The following is an 18,447-nucleotide window of genomic DNA, read 5'->3' as shown; positions in this document are numbered from 1 at the left end:
TGTCCTCTTTTCCAGGTTTGATCACAATCAGACTGCTACAGAATGATTTCTTCTTTCTAGAGTGTGTTGACTCTTCCCTAAAGAAAGTAATCACGGAAGGATGCCCGTTGTTCTTTCAAGGCTCATCTTTCAACTTCATTAACTGGAAACCAGGCTTTGATCCGACGAGTCATAGATTTGAGAAACCCCTGCTTGGTTATCTCTAGTGGGCCTTCCATCTGAGTTTTGGTGCCTGGAGGCTTTGCTAAAAATTGGTGATGCTTTAGGAACCCTAGTGGGTACTGAGGAGGATTTCTTGAGAGGTCTTAAAGGAGACGTAGCAAACATCTATGTGGAGATTGATCTCCAAACAAGATTCTACAGTGTTCTAGAAATCATTTCAGAAATGGGAAGATGGAAGCAAAAAGTGCAAAGACTGGGCAAGCAAATTCCTGGCAAATGTATTCTCTAAAACCAACTAATCAAGAACAATTCAATGGCAGCCTCAATGGGTGCTATTCAACTCACACATCAGTTTCACCATTGAGCTTCCCTGATTAAGGAAGGTCTGAAGCTGGATAGGGGTCAGGATAATCCTTTGGTTCCACCTGCAGTGGAGGCAAATTAGCTTGGTAGGATTGCCATTGGCCAATCTCAAGACAAAGATCATGCCTTTTCTCCAGTACCTTCAGCTCCTCCAGAGTCTCAGCCACTTCTCACTCCTAGTTCTTCCCCCTGCCTTAAAGATTCTCTTGGCTAGTTGCTGCCCTCTAGCACAGGTATGATTTCTCCATCCCCTCTTCTTTCTTCTCATAGTTTCCCTCCTCTTATTCTCTCCCCAATTCATAAGTTGCAGCCTCAAAAAGCAGTTAGAAGTCTATTTCGCCAAAAGAAAACTCCTTCCCTCTCCAGAGGAGCTTTTAATATCTTCTCTCAGCCTCCTTCCAAGGTTCAAAAAAAAAAAAATAGTCTTAGGCACAACAAACAGAAAGGTTCCATCCATCTTAAGAAACCCATCCTCAAACCTTTGCAAGTTGCCAAAATCCTGCAAGAAGAGGAGGTCGTTGAAAATGATCTTATAGCTGATTTAGAAGAGGATCACGAGCCTCTTCTATTTGATGGTGAGATCCACTCTCCCTTAGATCTTCCCCCTGCAGAACAGATTCTTAATCTCTCAATGGGTAGCCCAATCCCATCTATGTTTTCTCCCATTCTAACTCCTCAAGATCTGGGCCTTTCTTTAGATCAAAATGCTAAGAAATTACTGCAGGATCTAATGATCCAGGATGAAGACCCAAACTCAATTCTAGATACCCCTCTAGCAGTACTGTACTCTCAGGTCAAAGAAAAAAGAAAGTTAGGCCTTCATCAGATCCATGAGGGATTGGAAAAACCAGACTTTGGCTCCTCCCCTCCTAAGAAAGGCCGCAAATCTCTTATTGAAGCCAGGACTTTAGATGGTGCTGTTGAAAACCAATCAAAACTTCAAGACCTTTGGAAAGTAGGGAAGGGGAATCCCCATCCTGAACAACAATGAAAATCTTATCTTGGAATATTAGGGGTCTCAATGCCCTTAACAAACAAAGGGTGATCAAAAGGAGGATTCTTTTGGTCAGTGCAGAAATCATTTTTTTACAAGAAACAAAGTTGGATAATATGCAAGCAGTTGCATTTGGTAGTGGAATTAGCCCCCATTTCATTACTTCCTCACAAGTGACAGTGGATTCAGATGGGGCTTCAGGAGGCCTAATGATAATCTAGAAGCCTTACCAAGTTAAAGTTGATGGCATTGCTTCAAATAGGAATTGGATCCTGGCAAAAGTATCCCACCTCCAGTCCAATTCATCTTTCTTTGTTATTAATACTTATGGCCCAATCTCCCCCCTCAACAAATGCCTTTTATGGTCTTCCTTAGATGTAGTCCTGTCTTCTCATACTAAGGAACAACTCTTTATGGGGGGTGACTTCAATGCTATCAGAAGAACTTTTGATAAAAGGGGAGGATTAATCCGCTTAGGTGGATCTCAGTAGGACTTCAACGACTGGATTGATAGGAATGGTCTGATGGAAATAGACTCAGGTGATTTGTTTACTTGGACAAATAGAAGGAAAGGTTTTAGCAATATTGCCAAAAAAATAGATAGATTCTTTTGGCAAGGAGACTTAAGGAGCTTCCCATTCACCCTTTCATGCTCGGTTATCCCCTGTTCAGGATCGAATCATTACCCCATATTGCTTTCCTTGATTGACAATAAGTCAAATTGCAAAGCCCCATTTAGGTTCGAGAACATGTAGATGAAGGACCAAAACTTTCTCACTTTGATAGAAAAGTGGTGGCAAGAGGCGATGGTGGTAGGATCAAAACTCTTTTGCTTTAGTGCTAAGTTGAAAATTGTCAAACAAAACTGCTTCAATGGAACTCCCAGCACTTCAGAAATATCTTCTCAACAAAAAGTTCGATAGAAGGAAGATTGGCAACCCTAAATGATAAGATCATCCTGGAAGGTATGGATCTGGAAGCCTTCCAACAAGAAAAGGTGCTCCTATTGGAATATGAGGATATCTTGTCCAAAGAAGAGATTTTTTGGAAGCAGAAATCGAGGAAGAACTGACTTAGTATGGGAGACAAAAACACTAAGTTCTTCCACAATGTAACAAAGATTAGAAGGAGTAAGAAATGGATATCAAAACTGGAGTCCAAGGACAACCGGATCATAGAGGATCTTGATGAAATCAAGAAGGAAATCACTTCTTTCTTTTTCAATCTCCTAAACAATTTTGAAGGTTCTCAGTTATCAGAGCAAGGAAAGATGTTGTATGTGATCCCCAAGATCATAACAGATAAGCAGAACCAAAATCTAAATGAGAGATTAAAGATGGATGAAGTATTTCAAGCCCTCAATCAACTGCCTTCGGGTAAAGCTCCTGGCCTAGATGGCTTCCTAGCGGACTTTTTCAAGAAGTGCTGGCACATCTTAGGTCAGGATCTTGTGGCAGCTCTGGAATGCTCAAGAAGATCAGGAAGGCTGCTTAAGGAAGTAAACAACACATTCATCGTCCTCATCCCTAAGAAGGAGAATGCAGTAAAGCTGGGTGATTTCAAACCCATCTCACTTTGCAACACAGTTTATAAAATCCTTTCAAAAGTCATGATGAATAGAATGAAGCCCCTCATGGAATCAATCATATCAGAAGAACAAACAGGGTTTGTTGCAGGTCGTTCAATTCTTGATGGAGCCATAATAGCACAAGAAGCAATCCATACTCTCCAAAGCACTAAAAGACCAGGTATGATGATTAAAGTAGATATTTCAAAGGCTTATGATAGTGTAGACTGGCGCTTCCTCTGCAAGGTTATGCAAGCCTTTGGTTTTGCAAAACAGTGGATTGACTGGGTCTTTGAATGCATCTCCACTCTGAAATTTTCAATCTTGGTAAATGGGAAACCAGAAGGCTTTTTTTCCTCTAAATGGGGAATTAGACAAGGAGATCCTATATCTCCTTTTCTCTATGTTATAATGGGGGAGGTTTTGGGTAGGACATTAAAGAGAAGCCCCATGAACAATCTTTTAGAGGGAATCAAAGTAACTAGAAACTTTACAGTCACACATCAGCAGTTTGCAAATGATAACCTCCTCTTGGGGGCAGCAAAAATCAAAGAGGCTTCCCATATAAAACAAATTCTAGACACCTTTGGGAAAGCCTCAAGCCAAATAAGGAATAAGGACAAGTCTAAGGTTTACTTCTTTTCTACCTCTAGACTCTTGCAGTCTAAAATACTTTCAATTTTGGATTGTAGTGAAGGATCCCTTCCTTGTATCCATTTGGGAATCCCAATTGATCATGGCACCGGGAATGCTAAATTGTGGGATCCTCTTAAACTAAAAGTGGATCAGATCTCAAACTCCTGGAAAGGGAAATGACTGTCTTAGGCTGGTAGAGTTGTGATGATCCAATCAGTATTATCGGCCCTGCCCATCTATCTATTATCCATCCTATCTCTCACAGCAAGTGCAAATGCCTTTTTTATTAAGAAAATGAGGAATTTCTTCTGGCAAAATTCAGAGGAGAAACACAAAATAGCTCTAATTGCATGGGAAAAAATAATCAAGCCTAAAGTCTTGTGGGGTTTAGGCATTAAGGATCTCAAATTGCAAAACAAAGCCCTAGGGGCCAAACTAGTATGGAAGTTCATCAAGAATCCTAATATCACATGGGCCAGAATGCTAGCTACTAAATATTTACCAGATCAAGAACCAACCAATCTTCTATGAGCAAACTCATTCCCCAAGGTTCTAAAACGTGGAATTTTTTAATTTCCTGCAGAAACTTGATCTTAGAACAGCTCTCATGGGATATCCGAGATGGAGCTTCAAGCCTCTTTTGGGAAGACTCCTGGGGTGGCTACCCTCCCATTGCTAATTCACTCAACATTCCAACAACAGAAAACTGGCTTAAGCACCACTGGGGTGTCAGAGTGAGAGATTATCTGAATTTTGATGGTTCACCTGGCTCTCAAAGTTGGAGATGGAAATCATTGGAAGGAGTTCCAACCACAAGGAATGATATAGACCAACTCAAAGAACTCTTAAAAGCAAGAAATGTTATTCCAAGAAGAGGGAATGACTCTTTAATTTGGGCTCCTAAAACAAGGCTCTACAATCCTAGAGATGGTTACAGAGTACTGGTTAACAATGTTGCTCAGGATCAACTAGATTTCCCCAAGAAGTTGTTTTGGAGCTCTAAAGTCATCCCTAAGGCAAGGATCTTTGCATAGCTAGCTTATGAAAGGAAGATCTTAACTGCAGAAAAATTCACAAAAATGGGGTATGTAGGACCCTCTAGGTGCATCATGTGCAAAGCTCAATCAGAGATAGTGGACCATCTACTACTCACTTGTCCCTTTGTGTCCAAATGTTGGCGATGGCTCTGTGCTAAACTTGGCCTGATCACAACTCTACCGAATGACATCAAATCCCTATTTCAAAGCTGGCCTATCCCAACTAAGGAGTCCACCTTGAGCTTAATCATGGAAATGTCCCCTTCAAGTTTAGTCTGGGAAATTTGGAAGGAGAGAAATCATAGGCTATTTGACAACAAATCCAGAAGAATAGAAATAATCTTGAACTCAATTGAATCGATTATTGTGGATTCAGTGAACTGTAAGATATCCTTCTCTTTAGGTCCGCCAAAAGTTTTCTCATGTTGGCATGAAAGCATAAGGAAAAACTGGCATGGAATCATGATTCCTCCCTCTTTTGGGCAAAAAGACAATAGGAGAAAGACTGCTATCTGGTCTCCTCCAAAGCCTGGCTGGATAAAACTAAATTTCGATGGTGCCTCAAGAGGCAACCCGGGCCCTTCAGGCATAGGATATGTAATCAGAGATCACACAGGAGCAACTCTTGGGGAAATGGCAAAGCCAATCCCCCCAAACACAAACAACATAGCAGAGTTCAAAGCTTTGCAATTTGGACTGAGAGATTGCATTGACCATGGTTTTAATAACATCCTAGTGGAGGGTGATTCAGAGATAGCAATAAATGTCGTCAAGAGGAAAACCACTCCAAATTGGAGACTGCAAGGAATTCTAGAAAGCATAGTCGCAAGCCTGGACAAGATTGACAACTATGAAGCTAAGCACATCTACAGAGAAGCAAACTCAGAGGGAGATGTTCTTTCGAAATTAGCCGCTCAAGGATCTTACCTCTACAGTTGGGATCAGGGGTATCTGCCTGTTACTCATGTAGACCATTGCAATTGACAGGCTAGGACCCCAGAGGTTTATTCAGATGCGAGAATCCCTTTAGGACCATGTAGAAGCTACTTAACATTTTGCTTTATGGACAACATTAAACTTAACCTTGGCGGCTAAGTTTAACGGTTATATCAATTCAAATTTAATCCTACCTTTCTTGGGGAGAGTGGGCCCACAGTTAATCACATCATTTAAGCTGCAGTCATGACCTATGCTTTCTCCGATCCTCCTTTCGAGATATAGCTGACAAATTGTCAAATCAACTTATGGTTTGCGTGGCCTGAACAGGAGATTTGGCATGCCAAGGACAAACATCCCTCGCCACCTTTGTTGGCAAATTTATTGCAAACCCGACCCTCATTATTTGGCGTTAAAGAGTGTGCCAACCTTCTTCTTCGCATTCATTTTCTGCATTCTATTCTCATTCCCATCCCTTCACTATCTTCTCTCAGAGTCTGAATTCCTCCTTTGTTGTTAGCCTGCTCTGCCATCTATGGCGTCCAAGCCCCCTTCTGGTTTCATCATAAGCATGTATCCTAGACCCATTTCCTATTTTGGAGCAAACACTCCAATCTCCCTCTCGACGTCAACGCGTCAAGTCTCTTTCAGGAAAATTTTAGACTTGAGGCTCAAGCGCCTCCTCCTCTACTCGGATTTCCCTCTCATATTGGCAATCAAGATGATCTTGGGTAGCGGACACCTGAACAGAGACGAGTATCCTCGGGACAACACCAACATTTCCTCAAGGTTCGTCGCCTCTCTACTAGACCTAAAACTCGCCAAGCAGGCAGTTTGGACTCTCACCAAGAAGATTTTTCCACAAGAGGTCACCCAAGAGCTCCAGGAAATTCTAAACAAGGCAATTCATGACTCTGGGGCTCCTCGGCCAGGTGATAGAATCCTCTTCAATGCTCATGGAGAACTAATTAACTATTATCCTTTCTTGCTTGACCTTAAAGGGAAAGACTTGGATAGGCATTGAGTTTTTGCGGGAGTTGGTCTTGGCTACCTTAAATGGCGGTTCCTGGGAGAGAATTCAGACGACCCGGGTAGAGAGGAGGATCTAATTTAGTTTGCAAGACTCAACGACATTCTGCCTCCGAAACCAGAACATGAAAACCCTCAATTGGAACAGGCTCGCAGGGGTGGTGCTAGCAGGGGTCGTCGGGGGTCCGACCTTGGCCGTGGTAGGGGTCACCCTCCGAGCAGAGGTCGTGGACGTGCGAGGAAGGAGCATCTGCCATCTAAAGCCCACAAGGAAAGTGCAAGCTAGGTCCCCTTTAGCCACCTTAAGCTTTATATTTTGTCTCTCGAGCAGGTATTTGCTTTCATCAACATAATCTTTGTTAATAGGGCAGCAAGTTTCTGCCATTTAGACTTTAAATTTTTGTTTTAAAAGGGTTTCCTCAGACTTACATATGTTTTTTAAGAAGGACTCCTTATGCCTTCCATAGAATGCCTGGTAGCATTAGCATTCCTTCTTTTCTACTAGAAGGAATTTTGATGCTTCTTTTTTGGATTCTGCTAAAAAATCTATTGCTATCTTAGCTCTGTAAATTCTACATAATCAATATAATTTGGCTCTGCCTTTACCGATTAAAAAAAACGAAAAAAACTAAAGATATAAAAATTTTTAACATAAGATAAAATTACATAATTTAAAAACATGTTAAATTTAAAACAAGAATATAAGCTTAGATAGAAAATAATTTAATATCAAGAATTTACTCAAAATTTTTATGGAGGAACAATATCTACACACATATGTAATGTTTGTTTCCAAAAACATAAGACAAGTTGTCCAGTCTTAATTTTCAAATACATGTCACCTATATTATTGTCATAAGAATGTGAAATTTATTTCTTCCAATGTTGCATCTATCTTTTATATCATATCTATGTACTTATCTATGTCTAGTACATTTGATATGAACAAATGTAGCAATATGTATTTGTTTGTTTAGATGTATACATATGCAAAATCACTTCTCTATACACTGCATTTTTCACTTTTATGGTATTGATATCATGAAACATGAGTTTCTAATGGGCATCTATGTCCAGGATGAGGTTTCTTATTTGACCCACCCTGGTATGTGACAGCATTTGGAAAGACCTGTAAAGAGCACATTGGATTGTGGACGGGAAAGAAAACAAATCGGGAGGGAGATAAAAAAAATATTCTGCTCTTGACCGGCATGGTTTTCCTTAGTCTTTGCCTTCAGTAAACTCCACGTGCTTGACCAGATGTTAAGTTTGGCAATGTCATGATTAGTTACCATCTCTAATCATCTTAATTGCCTGTAATTCTCAGAGTCTGTGAGGAAACAATGTGGTCGGATTTGCCTGAGCATTTGAAGGAAAGAGTGATGGAATCCCTGCCAGTGGACTGCTTCTTTCGTTTCAGGTCTGTTTGCAGGGGATGGAATACCTTGTTGTCGTCAGAGCACTTTAATTCCATTGCAAGGAACAACCAGCCATTTCTCATTCTTTGCCCTTCCAAAACCCAACTACCATCCCTAATCTATTCCTTCATCACCCACACTTGGCGACCCATTTCTGTATCTTTCATACCTCATGATTGCCCTCTCAATTTTGGGGGATCTGCTTCAGGGCTTCTATTGGTAGGCCTCCAAACCAATTCCTGGTATGCCCATACTTCTCCAGTGCTATATATCTGCAACCCACTAAACAAAACATGCTTGAGGCTGCCTGGAATGGCTTGTGTGATTACCATTATGGCCAACACTATTTCACCAGTGGGGCCTAAAAGGGATAAATATAAGGTCATGGTGATAGGCAGGGACAACAGGGATATGGTTCTATTAGAGGTGTATGACTCAACAAGCAAGTCATGGAAAGTTGCAGGTACGATTCCTGATGTGGTTATAAGGAATGAAAGCATGATCTACTCCAAGGGCTGTTTGTTCTGTATGACTGATGGGGGCATGATGACCTACAATATTGAACAGGGGATCACAACAGTTGTGGCCATGCCCACAGCAGGGGCACACAATGTGTGGGCTCAATTGATTTGCTGTGAGTCCCGAGTGGTTGTGGTTGGGGCAATCGAAGAGAATTACAGTTTGAAGGGTGTTATTATGTGGGAGGTGGTTTTTAATGAGACGATGAAGGATTATGTGTGGGAAGAGATTGTGAAGATGCCCAGTTCTGTATTTGATGAATTTAGAAGATGCTCGAATTCAGATTGGTTTCAGTGTGTGGGTGTGGGAGATAAAATCTGTTTGAGAGCGAATGAAAGCACGAAAATGCTTGTATATGATGTAAGTGGAGGTTCCTGGAGTTGGGTGTTCAATTTCCCTGCGGATTTGAGATATATAAGCATGAGATACCTTCCATTGGAAATCATGCCCAATACCAGACTTTCTTAGTTTTTGTTGTAATTCTGTGGTAGGAGAGTCAATGTTTGAATGAATTAGATAAGCTCAACGGTATACCAGTAGAGCCCAGGTAAATCTCTCCCCATCTACAACAATGCGGGGATTCAGAATCCATAGATGTTTAAATGCACTGTCTATCCAAGACATCAATATGTTAATTTGCCTGTATTTACTAATTAATTAAGATCAGAGAACATTTTTTCAATTTTTATTTAATTCATAGATGTGATCAAAGATGTATTTTGATGTTGTGGTAAAATATGCGTTGAAATGAATAACATAAGAATGTGTATTAAATAAAAAATGTTAAATAACAAAATATACAACACATTCTTAAGACAAATCTAAAATTAAATGAATATACAAATTTTACTATTATAAAATTACATGATAACGCTTTGTTTTGATTAGAGTAAGATTAAATTTTTATTTTGATTGAAATAAATGCTTTGGACTAAAGCTATGAATGACAAACGAATTGTGAAAGACCCCGAAATCTTTTACATCAACAACCATAAGAAACATAAGACAACAATCAACAAATAAACAGACCAAAACAGATGCAAAATAACACTTTGATTCATAAACATGGCCCTAAAGAACCTGAACAAAACTATGAAATGTTGCCAAAACGTGGCACATATGATTACCCCCAACCAAATTTAGCAGAATTTGAGATTGGACATGGGTTGCAGGGGTAGCCATCCCATACTCACAAATCTCAAATCTTCACAAAACTTGGCTAGCCAATTCCACGAGGCTCTGCTCACATCATAAACAAGTATCAACATGCTTTCATTGGCTCTGAAACAGATCTTATCCCCCACTCCCACGCAATCAAACCAATTTGAATTTGAGCTTCTTCTGAACTCCTCACAGACAGAATTGGGCATTTTCCCAATCTCTACCCACTTATAATCCTTCACCATCTCATGAAAAACTAATTCCCACATAATCAAGCCTTTCAAACTGTGATTTTCTTCAATTGCCCCAACCACAACCAAACCAATCTTACAACAAACAAGTCGAGCCCACAAATTGTGTGCATCTACTGTGGGCATGGACACAATTGTTGTGATCCCCTGTTCAACATTGTAGGCCATTATACCCCCACTGGCAGTGACACAGAACAAAGAGCCCTTGCAAAAGAACATGTTTTCATTTCTTATATGCACATCAGGAATGGTGCCTGCAACTTTCCATGCCTTGGTAGTGGAATTATATGCTTCTAATAGAACTCTATCAGTGCTGCTCATGCCCACCACCATGACTGTATATTCATTCGTTTTATCCCCCACTGGCAAAATTGCCTTGGCCATGATTCTACTCACAGAACCCATTTCTGGCAGCAAGGAGTACATTTGGCTAAGAGGATTGCAAACACATAGCGTTGGAGAACTATACCCAAAGCAGAAATTGGCATTAATGTCCGCCAAGAGCAGCCCAGAAGCAGAACCTCTGAAATTGATGGGGCACTGGCACTCATGAGGTATGAAAGATAAAGAAATGGTTCGCCAAGTGTGGGTGAAAAAGGAATAGAGTAGGGAGGGCATTTGGGTGCTGGAGGGGCAAAGAATGAGAAATGGCTGGCTATTTCTAGCTATGGAATTGAAATGTTGGGATGAGAAGAGAGTATTCCAGGTATTGCAGACAGCCCTGAAACGGAAGAAGCAGTCCACTGGAAGGCATTCCAGTATTCTCTCCATCAAATATTCAGGCAAATCTGACCACATTGTTTGCTTACGAAGTCTGAGCTTACCCATTTCCACGATTAGAGGCAATTCCTCAGTGGTGATGCTCTGCACAATTAGAGCCAAATTTCAGAGAATTTAGTACCGAGCATAATTTCCAGATGAAGGAACCTCAAATCTGCAGAAAACATGAGCAGCCAATTCGAAGAGCAAATATTAAACTCTATATTTTAACAGAATGTTGTCACTCCTTGAGTCTGCAACAACATTATGTCAACATTATGTCTACACTCTGCCCCCGCACAGTCACACTAGACCTTTTCAACAAAGGCAACGCCGTTTCCATTTCCTGCCCCAATGTCTTTATAGACTTCTTGACCACGGGCAGAAGTGAAATCAATTGGAGTGTTTTAGATTCTTGTTATTTGCAGCTCTCTTTCCACTTTTTTTAAATCATTTTTCTGATCATATTTTCTGATTTAATTTTTCCATTATATTTTATGATTCAATTTGTGTTTTTAATGAATACATGTCTTAGTTTCTATTAATTAAAAATATATACACATATTCACACAAACAAAAATATAGGACACAAGGTCACATGATAGTGCCTTGAAATCAAGATAATAGAAAAATAAAAAAAAGTTGCAGCGGGTAGTGTCTTGAAAGCAAGATAATAGAAATAACAATAAAATCACTTAAATGACGAGAGCAACATGAGTGCAAGGTGGAAGGGTCTTGGTCATGTGTTTTCTCATACGTTAATAAGGTTCAAGGTGATATGAAATGTTAAAAAAATTAATTTATTGAAATTAATAAAAGTGAAAGTCTTGATAATCATATATTTATTAAATATGTAAAAAATAAAATAAAAATTATTTTTTTAGTTATATTTATTTAATAATAAGTTAGTGGAAATAAGGTGGAAAATAGAGAGTGAACTTTCTATAAACATAAGTTGAAAATTCTCCATTTCCTCTTATTCATTATCAATTAAGTTGTACTAATAATATTACAACATAGGTACATGTGTATTGACAATCATATGGTCAAAGTACTTACAATATAAGTATGACTAGTCTTTTCAGCAAATAGAATGCGTCTTTAAGTGTATTTGGCTATATTTATCAGTTAATTTGAAAATCACAACAACACTCTTTTTTATTTTCAATTAATTAATAAATAGGGTCAAAGGTGCATTTTGGTTGCTTGTTGAATGGACAATTTGCATAAGTACTTGGGCATATGCAATGAGAGACCTAAATTTGGTGTTGTAGCATATAATGCAAACATTTTATAGCCATTAGAGTCAATTTTCAAACTATTAAAGTGCATTCAACCTCAATACCATGTCGCCATGATATCTACAAAGTTGATGATGTAATATTTACATATTTTTAGTAGTTTTAATTGAAATAAAATTATTTATAATTATTTTAGTTTTGTTTTTTAATAAATGAAAACCTTTTGAACTCTTCTAAATCATAACCCATCAGATTGAATGAATGAGAAAAGTTTGGCTAAAGAGAAGACACAATCCAATCTCATTCAAATTTTATCCATTCCCCACCATGCTTGAGACACAAGAGAATATATTAAAACAAATTGAAGCAAAAAAAATAAATTAATAATAATTAAAAACTTAGAAAATGTTAATGCAATGAACACACATTAGAGAGCCCTTGCCACATCATTAAAATCTATTATTCTCACAATTTATACTAGTGGCAAAATAAATACATGGTCAAATTGTAGAGAAAATGTATTACAATTTTATTCTATAAAATTATCATATAAATAAGTGAAAGATAAAAAAAAATTAAAATATAATTTGTATGCATTATTTGTTGATTCAAGAACAAATACACCTATGCATGTAAGTTGCAAAAAAATAATATTCATTTGCTAACACTTAAGAATAAAAAATGATTTTTGAGATAAGTGGTAGATATTTTTTACCATCTTTGATGTAGCAATAATGAGGTGCTACAATATTTCTTGAGCAAACTCTATCGAGTTCATCCTTATTGACATTCCAAACTATCCTTATATGTGTGATTTTGGGTCAAGGCTCTACACAAGATAAGGAAGATCACATCATGTTCAAGACTAGCCACTAAGAGCCCTAGCTAGGTCTTCGATTCAACATGCCATGATCCCTTCTACTTTGAAGGAGAGTGGTGAGGTCGAGACCTTATAACATATTACTTCTCTCACACAAATCTTATTTTAGCATAATATGCCTCTTTCATGGGTTGATGAGAGTGTTGTTGACTTGGTGGTCAACACCTCCTTGGGGATTCATGACATGGCTTAATCGCCTCCCACAAATTAGGTTAAATTTGGTGTTTGTATCGGGTGTTGATAGTTCAAGCTTTTTGCGCAATGGAAAATGATTCCAACAATTGGTATCAAAGCCTTGGGTCATGGGTTCGAGTGTCCCTTCAATGGCTGTTAAAGGCTCAGTTAATGTTGAGGCAAAGATTGTTGACTTGGTGGTCAGCACATCCTTGGGGACTCGTGACATGGCTTAATCGCCTCCCATGGTTCAGGTTAAATCTGGCATGTTTGTATCGGGCATTGATAGTTCAAGCTTTTGGCACAATGGCAAACGATTCCAACAAGTGGAGCTCCTAGGTGTCATTAGTCACCACACTTTTATCATTTTCATGGATCTATTTATATTATGGGTTTGAGGATGTCCATGATACATGCATTGGAGAGGATGATCCACAATTTTAAGAACTACATAAGGCTAGGAGAGAGATGAATCCATATTACATAATACATGGTCTATTAATAAATAAGTTTCTAGATAGAATCTTTGACATTTATCAGTAGTTAATTATCAATAAATTTCCACAATTGATTATATTTTATTTTAAAATCTAAAATCAACTATATTGATCTATCATAAATTTTTAATTAATGTAAAGAATTATAAAGTTTTTTTGTTTTTTTTGTCTCTCAAATCATTAATGATTTCAAGATATATATATATATATATAGATTTTTGTATTCTCTACTAGGTTTGCATGGGAGTAGTTTTACATTGCATTTTATTCGGTGGATTGATGTTTGTAGCTTCGATTTGAATTGTCTAATTTTTTATTTGAAATTTCTAGGGTGTTTGTACCATCTTTACAGTACAGTTAGTGAACACAAGGTATTTGTCTAATTCACTTGGTAGGCATTTCAGTTGCATTATGTGAGCCTGTGTCTTAAAATATGCTTACTTGGATTTGTCCTTAAAATGTTCGTTAGTCTTATTCATCTATGATGCCTACTAATTTGGTAAATGATTTACTTTGGGGCTTCTTAATACCTATTTATATTGCAAAGGGAAATTTCAAATTGAATAACATCGGGCATCAAGTTGTTTCTTATTTGGGTCATGTTCCTACATGCAGGTTGCCGAAGATGGTGCTGATAAGTGGAAGTCTTTGTCAGATGAGGTTTGCAGCTAGGCTACCATAAGGTTGGTAAATTATTTAGTTATGTTGCAAAATATGTTAGAGGTTGATGGTTGGTTTGATTTTTTTGGGGATTGGTTTTAGGAGAAAAAGCAATATATTGAGAAAGGCAGAGTATGAGAAGGTGCATGAAAAAGGAATTTTAACTAAAGGGTAAGATTGTTTTGATATGTAATGTTTTATTATAATTTTCAGCATGTATTTTATAAGCAAGTTAAATTATATTCAATTATATAATGTTAATCTTTAACAATTATTTTTAAAAAAAAATTTGACGTAATTTACATATTTAAAAAAAAATTAAGTATGCTAGTTTGTATGTATATTGACATCTTTTTTCTTACATGAAGTATATGTTTGAACTTTCATATCCCCTTAATTTATTTGAGAGAATTGTGGTATTAATTTTCTATGACTGAAATGTGAAGTTGAACTTTTGAATTCACTTATTTGATTGAATTACCATTTGTGTGCTTATTATATACATTTGAACTTTCTTATTCACCTAGAGTGAGCCACTTCTTATTTGTGTGTAATAACAACCACTTATTTAAGTCTTGAACTTTGACATCCTTTATTGTTTCAGTGAATTTTGATATGATCTATTTTGTGTTTGTGAGGTGTGTGCTTGAAATTTTGTGCTTGAAGTACTTTTAAATTCACTTGGATTTGAGCCACTTATCTTTTGTGTGTATTTGCATCCACTTAGTATTTGTGTGAGGTGTGGGTCTAAATTTTGGAATCTCCTTGGTTTGGGTGAGCTTAGTTATTCATTTGTGTGTGAGCTTAGTTATTTGAGTGCATTAAGAATATGCTAGCCTTGATAGTTTGAACTTTAGTGTTTACATTATATATGTATGAAGTTTGTGTTTGAATAAATGCAAGTTGACTAAACTAACTTTATGAGAAGAGAATGGATACTTTGGGATTCGCCTAGAGTATTTGCAATTTGGCACATTTGAACTTAAGTGTTTACTTTTTGTGTGGTTAAACTAACTTTATGTGAAGCATGTTTTTGAACTTCACCATGCATTTAATATATGTGTGTGAAGTGGTATTTAAATTTGACATTCATTTTGTGTGAATCATGTGTTTGGTATTTAACTTTTGCATTCACTTTATGTGGTATGCATGTTTGAACAAATTCCATATGAAATGTGTTTGCACTTTAGCATGTTTTATAACTTTAGCTTCACTTTACATGTGTGCGTGTATTTTGTCATGTACTGATATTGTGTGAATGGAGTATGTAGTATGTTTAAACTTTGTCTTTCACTTTTTATTTGTGTAAATTTTGTGAGCATGTTTGTGTTTGAAATTTAATTTGGGCAAACTTCAAGTGGTGTGTAATTTTTGCAATCACTTTGTGGTGTGTATGCGTGTTTGAATGTTATTGTGTGATGTATGTATTTGACATTCATTTTGTGTGAATCATGTGTTTGGAATGTTATTGTGTGATGTATTTAAATTTTACATTCATTTTGTGTGAATCATGTGTTTGGAATTTAACTTTTGCATTCACTTTATGTGGTATGCATGTTTGAACAAATTCCATATGAAATGTGTTTGAACTTTAGCATGTTTTATAACTTTAGCTTCACTTTACATGCGTGCTTGTATTTTGTCATGTACTAACATTGTGTGAATGGAGTATGTCGTATGTTTAAACTTTGGCTTTCACTTTTTAATTGTGTAAATTTTGTAAGCGTGTTTGTGTTTGAAATTTAATTTGGGCAAACAACAAGTGGTGTGTAAGTTTTGCAATCACTTTGTGGTGTGTATGTGTATTTGAATGTTATTGTGTGATGTATGCATTTGAACTAGCTTTAGAAGTGTGTGTGTTTCGAATGTCTATTAACTTTAGCTTTGGTAGTTTGAACTTGAGTATTTACTTTGTATAGTATGAATTGTGTGTTTGAAAAAACTATGTGAAAAGATTGAAGTATCTTTGTGTGAAGAGAGTGTTTTTAACTTAGGCATGGATTTAGTGAAGAGTTTAAACTTGAGTATTAATTAACTTTGTACGAAGAGTGCGAAGAGTATTTTGAACTAACTTTGTGTGAAGCATGTTTCTGTACTTCACCATGCATTTATTTTATGTGCGTGAAGTGGTGTTTAAATTTGGCATTCATTTTGTATGACTCGTGTGTTTGGAATTTAACTTTTGCATTCACTTTATGTGGTATGTGTGTTTTAACAAATTCCATATGAAATGTGAATGAAGGTATGTTTAATTTTTGGCTTTCACCTTTTATTTGTGCTAATTTTGTGAGCATGTTTATGTTTGAAATTTAATTTAGGTAAATTTCAAGTGGTGTGTAATTTTTGCAATCACTTTGTGGTGTCTTTACATGTGGGTATGTGTATCTCAATGTTATTGTGTGATGTGTGTATTTCAACTAGCTTTGGAAGTGTGTGTGTTTCGAATGTTTATTAACTTTAGCTTTGGTAGTTTGAACTTGAGTATTTACTTTGTATATGTATGAAGTTTGTGTTTGAAAAATCTATGTGTGAAGTGGCTAAACTGACTTAATGGTAAGAGTGTGTTTTAGCTTTGGGATTCACCTTGTGTTTTTTTTATTTGGCATGTTTGGGATTGAGTGTTTACTTCTTGAGCAGTTAAACTAACTTTACGTGAAGCATATTTTTGAACTTCACCATGTGTTTAGTTTTTACTTTTTGAGCCATTGAACTAACTTTATGTGAAGCATGTTTCTGAACTTCACCATGTGTTTAGTGTTTACTTTTTGATCCGTTAAACTAACTTTGTGTGAAGCATGTTTTTTGAACTTTACCATGTGTTTAGTGTTTACTTCAACTTCACCATTTGCTTATTTTATGTGTGTGAAGTGGTGTTTAAATTTGACATCCATTTTGTGAAGTGTGTGTGCTAACGTTGTGTGAATGATGTATCTTTAACTTGTGTGAATGAAAAAAACTTTATTTTTGTGTGTGTATGAATGAAGTTTGGTTATTATTTTGTGTGGAATGTACAAATTAACTTTTGATGTTAACTTTGTGTGTGCAATGTGTGTATAAGAACACTTTAAATTGTGTTTTCTATGTGTTTGAATGAACTTTGGCTTTTATTGTTGTGTGTTTGAAATAACTTGGCATTCATTGTGTGCACACACTTGTGAATAAAATTTGGTACTCATTGTGTATCTATGCATCCATACTAAAGTGTATGAATGAACTTATGCATTCACCATTTGCATGCATGAAAGTTTATGGCATTCATGTTATCTAAAGTGGATGTGTTTGTGTGAGTGTGAAAGTTACTTTGTTATTCACATTGTGTGAAGTGTTTGATTCTATGCTTGAACTAACTTTGACATTCATTTTTTTCCAATATATTTACTATCATTTTGTGTGGAGTGTATGTACAAAAATACTTTAATACTTTAAGGAAGCTTACTTTGTGCATGCATGTATTTGAAGCATTATTTGAATTTTGGCATCCCCTTAAATTTATTGAGTGAATTGTTGCATTCATTTTTTGTGATTGGAATGTGAGTTTGGACTTTTGCATTCATTTATTCAATTGAATTACCATCTGTATATATATTTGAGCATTCCCATTCACTTAGTCACTTATTATTTGTGTGTATTGACATCCACTTATTTGTATATGGTTTGTGCTTGAACTTTGACATCTCTTTATTTGAGTATGAACTTTGGTATTCTTTTTGTTTGTGAGTGAATTAACTTCAACATTTAATTGAATTTGAGCCACTCATTATTTATGTGAGATGTGTGTTTAATATCCTTCTTATTTGAGTGAACTTGGTTATTCATCTTTTTTTTCTTTTTTTTTTTAGAGATAAAAAGTAAAACAATATATCTATATTTTAGAGGACAAAGTCTAATCTAATGTTTGGAATTAAAAACTTACATCCACTTCAGTTTAGTGACACCTTGAGATCTATGGATAATAAGGTAAAAGATAAAATCAATGTATCTACATTTAAAATCTTCAATGAGTTCAAATTAACTCAAGAGATCGTATATAGATCCTTGAGTTATAATAAACTCTAGACTTTGTTTGTTATGTTGGTGTTCATATTGTGCATGTTCCTTTTCCTTTTTGGGCTCTTTGTGTTTATTGGTCTATTATTGAATCTTCTTACTCCTTCATGTGAATA

The 18,447-nt window shown here is 36.6% G+C and overlaps 3 protein-coding genes across 3 annotated transcripts; 2 read left to right on the top strand and 1 right to left on the bottom strand.

Moving 5' to 3' along the window:
- The first annotated feature begins 5,221 nt into the window (after positions 1 to 5,221).
- Positions 5,222 to 5,743, top strand: LOC131076562 (uncharacterized). The gene has a single exon (XM_058013801.1). The coding sequence runs from the start codon at positions 5,222 to 5,224 to the stop codon at positions 5,741 to 5,743; it is 522 nt and encodes a 173-aa protein (XP_057869784.1).
- Positions 5,744 to 8,067: 2,324 nt separating this feature from the next.
- LOC131076573 (F-box/kelch-repeat protein At5g15710-like) lies at positions 8,068 to 9,129 on the top strand. The gene has a single exon (XM_058013809.2). The coding sequence runs from the start codon at positions 8,068 to 8,070 to the stop codon at positions 9,127 to 9,129; it is 1,062 nt and encodes a 353-aa protein (XP_057869792.2).
- Positions 9,130 to 9,800: 671 nt separating this feature from the next.
- LOC131076561 (F-box/kelch-repeat protein At5g15710) lies at positions 9,801 to 10,901 on the bottom strand. Its single transcript, XM_058013800.1, has one exon. The coding sequence runs from the start codon at positions 10,899 to 10,901 to the stop codon at positions 9,801 to 9,803; it is 1,101 nt and encodes a 366-aa protein (XP_057869783.1).
- Between the last annotated feature and the right edge of the window lie 7,546 nt (positions 10,902 to 18,447).

Source organism: Cryptomeria japonica, chromosome 10 (assembly GCF_030272615.1).
Source record: "Cryptomeria japonica chromosome 10, Sugi_1.0, whole genome shotgun sequence".
In the NCBI taxonomy this organism is placed as follows: Eukaryota; Viridiplantae; Streptophyta; class Pinopsida; order Cupressales; family Cupressaceae; genus Cryptomeria; species Cryptomeria japonica.
The sequence above is the reverse complement of the archived record's forward strand: the minus strand, read 5'-3'. Positions and strand labels throughout refer to the sequence as shown.